At 34.8% G+C, this 12,898-nt stretch overlaps 1 protein-coding gene across 1 annotated transcript in view; it reads left to right on the top strand.

Moving 5' to 3' along the window:
* Positions 1–1,464: 1,464 nt before the first annotated feature.
* Positions 1,465–12,898, top strand: part of GLCCI1 (glucocorticoid induced 1) — a 147,243-nt gene continuing 135,809 nt past the window's right edge. The window contains exon 1 of the mRNA XM_079151806.1: positions 1,465–2,006. Within this exon, the coding sequence (XP_079007932.1) occupies positions 1,892–2,006 (115 nt within the window). The 5' untranslated portion in view covers positions 1,465–1,891. The remainder of the gene's footprint in view (positions 2,007–12,898) is intronic.

The raw sequence follows: 12,898 nt of genomic DNA, 5'->3' as shown, positions 1-12,898 counted from the left end.
CTCATAACCCAATTATTTGTCCTCTAAACCTCCTTGCATTATCTTACACATGAGCTTTCCGGGGACACCTTACATCCAAACCATAACAGCTTCCATGTTTAACATGATCCCTGACATATACAGGCCTTATGAGTTAAATAGGTAAGTGATCAGCTCACTATTGGGTCAAGGAAGGTCTGAAGTTCATATCCCATCTACTTTAGAATTTTCCAATGAGTCTGTTAGAAGCCTTCAGTAGGGGCTGGGGAGATAGCTCAGTTGGTAGAGTGCTTGCCTTGTAAGCACAAGGCCCTGGGTTCGATCCCCAGCACCCAAAAAAAAAAAAAAAAAAGAAGCCTTCAGTAGCCTTTTAGATGTCATACTAGAATATGATATATTTTCTTAATGTCCCCAAATTTATCTTTTATTCTAAACAACTTAGATTCTTAAATTTTCTGAAAGTCTAAGTTTACCTTTTGTTTGGCTAGCCATATCAACACTAACATAGTAAAAATGTATTTGTTATATCACCTTTCAGATAATGTTAACTTTTTAGGTTAAATTTTTCAGATGTGAATTACTAAAAATTGATGTATTATAACTTGGGTTTTATTTTTTAGTTCTTTAATGTCTACCTGAAAGGAACTTTTCTTTTGCCTTCTATTAAACCAACATTGATTTATGCTAATTAAATGATATGCCTTTTTTAAATCATGAATTTGTGTAGATTTAGATATGTATCATAAAATAGAATGCTTGATATTTTAATGGGCTGTGGAATTTTTCTTTTATGTAACCCAACCTTATTGAAGAACTTAAAAATATTAACCTTTTGGCAGTTGGTTCACATTCTTGAAGGATAAATTCATTTTACTTTTTTTTTGTGGCAGGGGTGGATGGGTGGGGGTGATCGGGGATCGAACTCAGGGGCACTCAATCACTGAGCCACATCCCCAGCCCTATTTTGTATTTTACTAGAGACAGGGTCTCAGTGAGTCGCTTAGCACCTCGCTTTTGCTAAGGCTGGCTTTGAACTCTCAATCCTCCTGCCTTTGCCCCCCGAGCCTCTGGAATAACAGTTGTGCACCACTGCACACAGCTCATTTTACTTTTGAGGAGAAACAAACCATTATCTGAGGAAGAAAGGCCATCATTTTTTATTTTTCATGCAGTCAAGGCAGGTTCTAAAATATATTTTGTTTCACTCATTTGGTAGCCAACTTATTGAACAAATTCAACTTTTTAATCTTTGTATGAGTTATAATGATTTTGTATTTTGTATAATATTATTCAATTAAATGTTTAACTGATGTGGTTACCCCATTAATTATTGCAACCTCTAAATTTTCCCATTTCCACAGGTCCTCCCTTTCCCCCAGAGGCAAGGATGCAAATACACATCATTTTCTACACATGGAGAAACAACAGCAGCCAAACTCTTTTAAAAAAAAAAAACAATCTGTTATGTGGGTTAACAGAATTCTGGCTTCTGTTATCTAAATACCACTTTTCAAATACTTTATAACATCAAGAAGTCATAAAGTCTTTTATTGGACAAGATTTTCAGCACAAATAGTCTCCAGAACTAAACTTAAAAGCAACTTCTAAATCTTTATTGCCTTTCATTCTTGATTAAAACATTATGTTAAATGAGTATTAGGGGCCAATAGTTTCCTTTTTTTCCTAATTGAAAGCCTATCTCCTGAAACCATCTCTCCCCATCTTAGGTTTACCACCTTAGTAATTTTAAGTGACTCTGTTTCCGTACTTGGCAGTATACAACTATCAGAGAGTGATTGTAGGGAATAAAACCCTCTGTTGAGAAAAGCAACTGTTCTGGTTGTAAGTTATTTCCATTCAGGCTTTTCTAATGCTTAGAAGATACACTTGAGACATTCTTTTTTTCATGTGAATGATGATAAGGGCCTTGCTTCGCAGTGTCATCTATCACCACCTTGGAGGTCGGAGACCACTGGGCTTGCTGCTTTTGTTGCACAGGATAGCAGATGTGATATCCTTCAGCCTGGGTGTGTTTTCTTCCACTTGTTAAGTACAAAATGCCAGAAATGTACCCTGTGCTTGACAAAGCACAAAACAAAAGACAAGGTCTCCATCCTTAGCACTTTTCATTCCAGAGTATAAAATTGCAGGTAGCAATACTGGTATCAGGTTGGCCACCAAATACAGATTTGATTATCATGAAATACCAGGTAAGTGAGCTGATTAAATGAAAAACATGAAAAGAGGTAGTTCAGAAGACCAACAGTGGCTATTCAGAATATCCCAAGAAAATTTGTCAGAGCTAGTTTATATTTTTTGGAAAATATTTTTACTTGCCTAGAGTGTGTTTTGAAATGCACCAAGATGTGAAAGAATAGGTAGTTATAGGACACAGTGAAGAGCTACAGCACCCAGAATGCAGCCATGTTTTCTTGTTACCACCCTGGAAATAAGAGCAACTTGCTACCTGTCTCCTTTCAGTCAGGCCAAACTCTGCGCCGAGTCCCCACCTCCTTTCTCTTGCCACATCGTTCCTCTGTTGGTGTACTTCCTTCTGCCAGTGCACATTCTACCTGTTGTGACGTTCTGATCACTTTGTAGCTTCCTCATGAATGTTTTCCAGGAATGACATCCACATATTATCTCAGATTCCCTGTGGCATTCTGATTTCTCACTGTTTCTTCTACTTATTTTCAGACAATGATGTATGATGAAACTTGACTCTCTAAATTGAAGACACATAGAAAAGCTGGCAGTTACATCTTAGAATAATAAGTAAATATGATGAAGCAAACAAAAGCCGTAACTTCAGTAGATATAGGTTCAGATTCTTCACTTTGAACAAGTTACGTGACCTCACTCAGTTTCAGTTTTCTAATCTTTGGAATGGAGATAATGTTCACCTCAGAGTGTTGAGAATTAAAGAAGGTAATCATTTATCAACTCCTCAACAGAGTTTGACACTGGAAGTTGTGCCTGTAAAAATACTTAGTAAAGCAATCATATTCTGATCTAGAATCAGGAATATTTGACTGGACCACACCCAAGTGATCTGAAAGATCCTTCTTCAATCAGAAGTTGGCTTGGGAGAGGAATCTAGGATTGACTGTGTGTGTTCTGAGTCACACCTTGTTTGGTTCTTGCCAACCACAAGATGCCTGAAGTGCATCTAGAAGAGAGGCAAACTGGACTCTGCCTCCCTGAATACTTCTCCTACAGCTCATGTTGTCTACCACTTCTTGCAAATCACTTTTTATCCTCCTATGAAAAATTGGAAAGATTTTTGTCATGAAATACCAGTTAAGTGAGCTGCCTTTCTCAGCTCATGAGATCATTTGTGGAAATCAAATCAGTTCTTTTTTAAAAATATTTTTTAGTCAATGAACGTTTATTTATTTATATGCCATGCTGAGAATCGAACCCAGTGCCTTACACATGCTAGGCAAGCATTCTACTGCTGAGCCACAACCCCAGCCCCAAGTCTTTATACCTCTTCTGTGTAGGGTAGAAAAAGACACAGTCCCACCAAATTTACTTCTGACCTATTTGATGGACATAGGATATTTCTTATTTACTTAATATCCTTTCCTTAGTGCTTAACACATAGAAACATTTGAAAAAATAGCATTTTTTGTTATTATTTTGTTATTACCTCCAAAGTATATATCAATTTAAAATGTATCTTAAATGTAATGCTGGCCGATGTTTTTAGGAAAATAGGTACATTTTTGTCTAGTTATCTCAGGTGGGTATTTTGGATGAAAAAGTATCTCTATTCTGGGGTACAAAATTCAGTTGACTGTTGATTTTGGATAAGAAATTATTCAGAGAATACTTGCTTTTTATAATGTATCTTGTAGGAATGAACACTAGATCACTTTTGAGAGTAAAGATTTCTGATTTTTAAATTTCTTATCTGAAAGAGACTTTACTATTTAGTTAAGATTTCTTTGAGTTACTAAAGCTGTAGTGGAGACTTGGGAGGGATATGTAATTCTTTCTGAATGCTATGCTTTTTCTGCTTAAAATATGTGTGAGATATTAAATTAAGGAGATACAAGAGAATTAAGGAGATACAAGAGAATAATCCATAGCTTTTTTTATATTTATGGCTTCATCTGGATATGAAGCACATGGCTTACTGAATATAGCAGTGATTTTTACATTGATGGTTGTGGTTTAAAATCACTATAACGGCTACTAACAACTACTTTATTTGCTAGAAAGACCCATATTCTACAGTAAATTTTGGTCTAGAGAACTATTATTAATTCAAGTACATGAAGAGTCAGGATAATTCTACAAAATATTCATAGCTAAGCATTGAATTTTGTCTTCTCTGACACTGTACCAAATACCGTCCTTCTTATTTAGATGTGGCTGGTACAAAGTTTTCCAGCATTTGACTCAAAGTTGTTGGGCCCAGTTATTTGATTTGGAAATATTACTACCCTTTAGCCATCCTCTCAAAAACATAACTGAATATATATATATATTTATATATATACATATATACATATGTGCTACTTATATATATCACATATAAAATGTTATATATTATACTTAATATACAAAATATATTTTATATGTAAGTTCTACATATAAAATATAGACTATATGCTTTGTGTACATACTATATATAATATATATTTATATATGTATATATCTTTTCTGAAACATTTTTCAAGTCAAATTCACCTCTCCCTGCTACATTTAATTAGTATTAATTTTATCATGTGTCAGCATCTTTTGTTTAATTGTAGCAATTATCTGCTTATAAAGTTAAAAGTAAAAAATGAAATGCCAGACTAAGGCTCTCGTAACAGCAAATCCCCCTTAGGGCCCTTTCTACATACCCCAGTGCTCATTTAATAGCCTAACCAGTCATCTTCCATCCTTTATAGGAAAACATTAATTTTTGGTTTTCTGGTTTTTCCATGATTGTATTCAAGTGTTTCTTTCACTTTGGAATGTCTGAATCAGTTTTTTTCTTTCCACTTTATTCTAAGGCATACATAGCAAGGTCGGAGATGATGTATCGGAGGGAGGAAAATAGTGCCAAACTGAAATTTTCTGGGATGTAAAGTAGTTTCCTTCAGATCCAGGGATAAAACTCATGGTCTAGATTTATCCATTCCTTTTCATTTCTTGGATTGGGTAAGGCAGCCTTACTTCTCTGGTACTGGCCTTTGGGATCCAGTAGAATGAATAGAGATACTCTGTAAATGTCTCTTAAATGGATATAATCATAAATGTTCCCTAAGTGTTTATCCCCATTCCTCATATCATTTAACACAACCATGCAGTGTAGCTTCTGTGTGGTGAATGCCAGTGTGCAGGTGCTATCATTCTGGTTGGAACTTGCTGTCACATGGTCAACCAAGCTAACAGCAAGTATTATTTTCTCCTTTAAAATAGAACTAAAGTGAAGCACATGAGTACAAATATAAAAGAACATTCTGTTTAACTAAGAGACACAACCTAAAGCAAGGACTAAAGAAATTCTTGTGTCTGGGTGTGATTAAGAGTCTTACTAAGATTTAGCTGTTCTCACTGTAATCCAAAGCCATTATTCCCCTGGGCTTCAGTAGATTCCAGCTTCAGTATGGAACCTATCAGAGCTTGTACAGTTGAAGCTCTTTGAGGATGTCCCTAGTATCTTTCATTTCTCTCTAGCAACAGTGATCTTTACTTCTGTCCTTCAATTTAGTAGGGAAGGAAGACTATTGACCATTCCAAGAATGAAGATATGTTTGCTTTCCTTCTTTAAATCTACACTAAAGTCAAAAGAGGATACCACTTAACTGAATGAAAAAGGAATTTCACTGCCACTTTTCGAATGCCTACAATTTCCCTATATGTGCTCTAGATTCACTCTGCCTTATAAGTACAATGAAGATTTCTCTCTTTCCTCAGAACCTGGTTAAAACAAACAAAAAACTCAGACATTATATTACATAGCATCAAAGTAGAAATATGAGATTATTTTCACTGAATCATACTTACGGTGCAAATTATCTATCAGAGTAATTTTAGTAACTTTTTAAAATCTTAAACATAGCTCCCTTTAAGGGCATTCAAAACCTATCCCAATAATCTCTTCCTAAGGAAGTGACAGCAAAATTCCCCAAAATGTTGCCTGCTGAGGCTGAGGAAGTTGACATTGAATGTTTCTCGGTTTGGAATGTGCTTCACTCTAGGCAATACCCCATGTGCAGACTTGGCTACGAAGGACTTGGACAGGCTTTAGAAGCTTCTCCAACTACTCAGAATTGGAGGTCTTAGTGGGATAGCTGGGGCTGGGAGCAGTGAGAAGAGGAAGCAGAAACCTTAGTTAATTTCATGCTCCTCTGGCTTGCTTCTTGTACACTAGGCACAGCTCAGAGATGCTCTGGCAGGAGTGGGAGGCAGCTGGATAGATTAATAAAGCCCTTTTGTCCCTGCCATTCTCTAACAGACCATATTTGGGTTGACAGATGCAAATGGGTAGGCATGACTTCAGACAGGTCCAGAATGGTCTTAATATCCTAAAGCTTATTCATGGTTACAAAGCTTCATGTTTTAATTGCTTGGAATTTTTAGACAGAAGTGGGTGGAATTTCATCCTTGGGATGTTTTAAGGAGAACTTCACACCTCCTCGCCTCAATAAAATACTGAACTTTCATTTTTATATGTAATAGTAAATTTCTTGTATTCCTCCCTTCTTCCTTCTTTAAAGAAAGATTGTCATTAAGAATGTCATCAAGGGGCTGGGGGTGTAGCTTAGTGGTAGAGCACTTGCCTAGAGAGGCCCTGGGTTCTATTCCAGTACTATTTTTTAAAAAAATGAAATCATGGAAAATAACAAAGTATCTCAAAATCTATTTTTATGTTATTTAAAGGTGACCAAGGATGATGTGGAAAACTTCAGCATTAAAAATAATATCCTGTGTAATCCAAAAGGGAAATTAATTGTTCACTTTAAAAGTTTTCTCTAGCACAAACACTAAAATAATGAGTAATCTGGGTCTCTTAACAAAATGTCATCTGTCACCTGCTGCTTCCAGGTGTTAAAAGCCACTCTCCCTGCCCTAACTTTTGACTCTGTGTCTGGAATTAGAAACAAGCTATTATTTTATTAGACACCAATTTCTACCAATTTCTACCATTGTCAAGTTATTCAGAATTGGCCAGTTTCCCTAATAAGTAAAACTACCATTGCTATGAAAAAATAATAGTAACACAATTTGGAGTGCAAAGAATATTTATGCTTATGGTGCCATGTCTTATGGCCCTCCCAGGGTTGTATATGTGATAGTGCACCTGTTCACACCCAGATACAGAGACCAGTCTCCTCCAGGATGGGTTTTTAGAAATTCAGAGCTCACCTAGGGGCAGTGAAATCTATCAGTAATTTTACTCTTAAACATGATAGCAGATTTGAAAGTAGGTATATTGTAAATCATTTAAACTCATTTTCTAAAATGTTCCACATTATTATATAAATGTTTAAAGCTGAAAAGAACAAATCAATGTACTGAGCAATCCCCTAAAATTGGACATTGACTCAGAATGCCATTTTATAGACTTGGCTTTTGAGACTCATCTTCTTCCATGTCCTTATGTCTTCTAACCATTAAGGGGACACAGGTTCTGCACTCCAAGCTCCACCTCAACCTCATCCATAAAATTCATCACATCTTCATCTGTTAGTAGTGTTCAAGAGTAGTAGCATATGTGGCCCATGCTATGAACAATGTTAGCAATACAAATTTTTTTAAAGATTTAGCCCCCCACACACAAAAATGCTGAAGCACAGCTATTTTTAAACTAGTGTCACATATGACTGAAATGATACCTGCTTTAAGAATTGGAGCTACATGCCAGAGCTTTTGGTGGGGTTGGGGAAGTAGGAATTGGGATGCAGGAGACAGAGAAGCAAAAACTGAATGGGAGAGAAAATTAAATAAGAAAAAGATATAAGTACATTATCTTCCCTTGAATGTTAACATGAAAAAAAGATTTAAAGGCACTAAAATGTTCTTGGAGAGTCTCCTAGAATGAAAAAAAAATCTGAAACTTTTCCAAAAGAGATATTTATGAACAAGTTACCCAAAGTGAACTTTAAGAAACATCTATCGTTGACCCTCAAATATATATCTAAAATGAGGTTTAAGACATTAACCCAATAGTTTAACTTTAAAAATACATCTCCTAAACAAAACAAATAAAATGGAAATTATCAGATAGTTACCCACAGTCACTTCCAGCAGCTATTCATAACTTTGTTGGAGTGCTCTGTGTTTGTAATCCTTTCCTCTCAGGTTCTCTGAGTCCATAAATGGAAATGAGTGCTTTACTGATTGCTTCTAATTTTCTCCCTTGCTCTCTCTGAACTGGATCATTAATTTTGTGCTTTTAGTGACTGTGCATGTTGATGCATTTCCTAGAGAATTGTTGATGAATACTGATCGTGAGAAAGCTCATGATTTCTCTTCATTGGCATGTTCATGTAACATAATTTTACCTATGAGTTAACTACATGGAGAGGTTATGTAAATTTCTACTTGAGAACTAGTATATAGCAACTCCAGGCTATTATACTCTTTGCCAGGAATTATTTGCTGTTGTGTATAAGTAAAAACAAATGTTCCAGATGTACAGATTATTTTGCTCTTAAATGTCAAATTATTAGAGGAAAACAAGATTAAGATTCTGTAGTTTCCCTTAGTTCTCTGAGGATATCTTCCTTATACTCATTCTTGTCTATATATTAAGTTATAATATTTCTATATAGTCTTAGGCTTATTTTTTATATACATGTGATTATACATGGACATAGTTGTCTAGCCATGGGTAGGAATAGAAATAAAAATAAAATTACAGGTGGATTTTAATATGACATGTCTTTTAAAATCAGGTCTAAAGAGTATTAGAAGGATTTTTTTTAAAGACTACTAGATTAGACATAAAAGTGTCTAGGTCCCTCTTTGTCATTAGTTGGATAAGCCATTTAGTATTTCGGGGTCCTCAATTTACTTATTTTAAAAGTAAAAGTACAAAAATAATTGTTGATACTTAATTCTCTAAATCATAATATTAGGGCACCATTTACTAATAAAACAGAATGATCAGTATATGTATCTTATTTGTTAATCTTTATAGATTGATAATAGGACTTCTACTTCCAATAACAATGGCAGACAAGACACTCTGCTTGGAAACTAATTAGATCCTAAATAAAAATTTTGGGTTTGCTACTGGATCACCTGGATGTGGGTGAAATAATCTCCAAGTACAACCCCTTCTTACCCCCACCACCACCACCTCTCCAAAAAAGAAAGCAACAAGCTGAGTCAGTATTAGAGCTTGGAGCCATGAACAGACAAATGTGCTGAGCAAGAAGTAAGGGAGAAAAACTGTTATACTGAGGGAAGATACCAATAGGAGTACTGTGTATTGCAGTTTGGATTCTGAGCCTACAATCAACAGTAAGGAAAGGGAACTGAATTTGACATTTGGCATTAAGCCAGGGCCCTTAAAGAGGGCTAAAGTGGCCCCAGGTTGGTGGTCTTCCCACCAACTAGCACAAACCAAATCTCCATAGGAAAGAACTCTGTGGGATACCCCATAAGATTCCACAATGTATAAACAGGCAAATATTAGCTCACAGTCAAGGACTGCACATGAGGAAGTAAGCAGTCTATACTGAAACTGTCAGATACAGAGGAGCTATTTATGAAGTACTTAAAGAAATAAAGCATAGAGTCAAAATAATGAGCAAGCAACAGAAAACTATTCAGGAATAACCAGGCAGTTAAAAAAAACTAAATGAACTGTCTTGATATAAAATATATAGATGTTAAAAGAAAGCCAAACATGCTAAAATGCAAATTAGCTATATCCCAAAGAGAATTAATGAATTAAAGGTTACAAGTATATACATTCATCAGGGTATAACCCAGAAAGAAAAAAGGGGTGAAAAATATTAGAATAACTTAAAATGTTGAGGATAAAATGAAGATCTAACATATGTCAAATCAGAGTCACAGAAGGAGAGATGAAAGCTGACCTAGGAGTGATAATAACTGAGAAATTTCCAGGAATACTGAGAATCTTGAATCCACAGTTTCAGAAAGTGCAACATTTCTAAGCATGGTAAATAAAAAGAAAGCTGATGACTAGCTATTACATGGTAGTGGCTCTGTAGAGAAACAAAGTTTTTAAAGCAGCCAGGAAAAAAAAGAGACATGATATATACAGAAATGATCATTTTATGGACAGTAAACTGCTCAATAGTGATAATAGAAAACAGAAGGCAATAGAATAATTAAAGTTTGAGGACAGAAAGCTATTATCTATCAAGAAAGAAAGACATTTTAAGTTAACAGAAACTGAGCTCATCTAGACTTGCACAACGGGAGCTCCAAATCTAAAGTTCACTCCTTAGAAAGGTGGTCTTCTCTGATGAAAATTCAATTAAGATAGAAGTCAGTGGCAACAAGATATTTTAAATTTTTCCACATCTTTGGAAAGAGAATATTTAATCATTCGTGGATCAATTATGATATCAAAATGATTTTTTAAATTCATTTCCCTCCTCATCCTTTTTAAAAATTATTTATTTTCTTTTATTTTTTACAGACTGCATTTTGATTCATCATACACAAATGGGGTACATCATTTTGTTTCTATGGTTGCAGGGCTGGGGATAGAACCTAGAATCTCATGCTAGGCTTGATATACCCCAGCCCTTTCCTGATACCATATATTAGTGTGCCCTTTTAAATATAGATAGAAATTCTAGAATATGTATTTTTAATTAAATATTATTTTATTGATGCATTATAGTTGTACATACTGAAAGAACTTGTTACATAGTCATACATACATATGTACAAGTGATTTCTGAAAGCTAAATTATAATGAAAATAGAACATGTCATAGCCAGTATTTTTGGTGGAACTCTATCAACCATAAATGTTCACATTAGAAAAAATTCTGAACATGAACTAAGCACCCATCTTAAGTATTTAGAAAAGGATCAGAGAATAAGCACAAAGAAAATAAAAGGAGAAAATTTATGAAAATAGCAGAATTCCACAAGTACACAACAAACCTACAATAGGAAGATCAATAAAGATAAAAATTAGGGGTTGGGATTGTTACTCAGTGGTAGAGCACTCACCTAGCATGTGTGAGGCACTGGGTTCAATCCTCAACACCACATAAAAGTAAATAATTTGAAGGTGTCCATATACAAATAAAAAAATATTTAAAAAAAGATAAAAATTAGCTTTTTAAAAAAACTAATAGGCTATCCTTGGTTAAGACTAGTTGAGAAAAAAGAGTACAAATAATATAAAAACTAACAAGGAACATAAAAGTAGAGCACAGATTAAAGAGTATACTAAGAGCAATATCATACCAATAAATCTGAAAACCTTGGTGAAATTAAATAATTTGTGAAAATATGACATATCAAAATTAAGTTAAAATTTTAAAAACTCAAGTAGTCTTGCAATATTAAGACAATTGAGTTAGTACTTTAAAATCTTCCACAGGAGTCAGGCATGGTGGCACGAGACGGCAATCCCAATGGCTCAGGAGGCTGAGGTAGGAGGATCATGAATTCAAAGCCAGCCTCAGCAACTTAGCGAGGTCCTAAGCAACTTAGCAGATGCTGTCTCAAAATAAAATATAAAAGGGGCTGGGGATATGGCTCAGTGGTTAAATGTCCCTGGGTTCAATCTTCAGTATAAAAAAAAAAAAATCTTCCTGTAGGAAAGAACAGGACCATAGAATTTTATGGATGAAATTACTAAGCATTTAACAGTTAATTTCTATCTTTTACAGACTTATGTGGCAAATAGAGAAAAAGTAATTCCTTAAATCACTCTGCTTTACATGCACACCAAAAATAAATAAGTGCAATTTGAGAAAAGAAATTTTAGACCAGTTGTCACTCAAGAACCCAAACAATTACCAAATAGAAACCTGACTTAAAACTTTTAAGTCCTCTCAAATTACCATCTTAGGACAAATACAGCAGATAGATAGCATTCATTTAAAAATGTAAAAAAAAAAAATCTGTATTTGTGAGCCTTTCTTAGAATAAAAATAAATTTAAAACTTTTGGGTAACAAAATCTAGACAACCAAATAGATGAGTTACAGTGCAGTGTGGGAGAAGTCACGGTATAAACAGTTCACTGAATCCTTTAAAATAGAATCAGACCACCAAATGATCCAGTTATCCCACTCCTGGGTATTTTCCCAAAAGATCTAAAATTGGCATACTACGGCAACAAAGCCACATCAATGTTTATAGCAGCACAATTCACAGTAGCTATGGAAGCAGCCCCATATACCTCTCAATAGGTCGATGGATTAAGATATTATGTTATATTGTGTTACACACACACACAATGGAATTCTACTCAGTCATTAAAAAGAATGAAATTATGGCATTTGCCAGTAAATGGATGGAACTGGAGACTACCATGCTAAGTGAAATTAGCCAAATTCCAAAACTCAAAGGTTGAATGTTTTCTCTCATATGCAGAAGCTAGAATAAAATAAAGGAAAGGGGGAGGGAAGGATAATATTACAAAAGGAACCAATGAAATACAAATTAATAGACAAGCAAAAGGAAGTCTAGTAGAGTAGAGGAAGGAGAAAGGGAGAGGGGAGGAAGGACAGGAGGGAAAATGGGGAGGGAAAAGAGGTAATTGTGAACTGAAATTGATTTCTATGCAGGTATGAGTTTGTTGGGATGAACCCAACTACTATGTATAACCATAAAGCTATAATTAAAAAAGTAGAATGAGCAGTAAACAAGTGTTTGAATTATGTTGTCATAATACATAAGATGTATCATGTACATAATACATAAGATTACATAAGATGTAAATGTTAAAAATTGAGACATTATAGAGAA

The sequence above is a fragment of the Sciurus vulgaris genome (assembly GCF_902686455.1).
Source record: "Sciurus vulgaris genome assembly, chromosome: 8".
Taxonomy (NCBI): Eukaryota; Metazoa; Chordata; class Mammalia; order Rodentia; family Sciuridae; genus Sciurus; species Sciurus vulgaris.
This window is presented reverse-complemented; position numbering and strand designations above follow the sequence as displayed.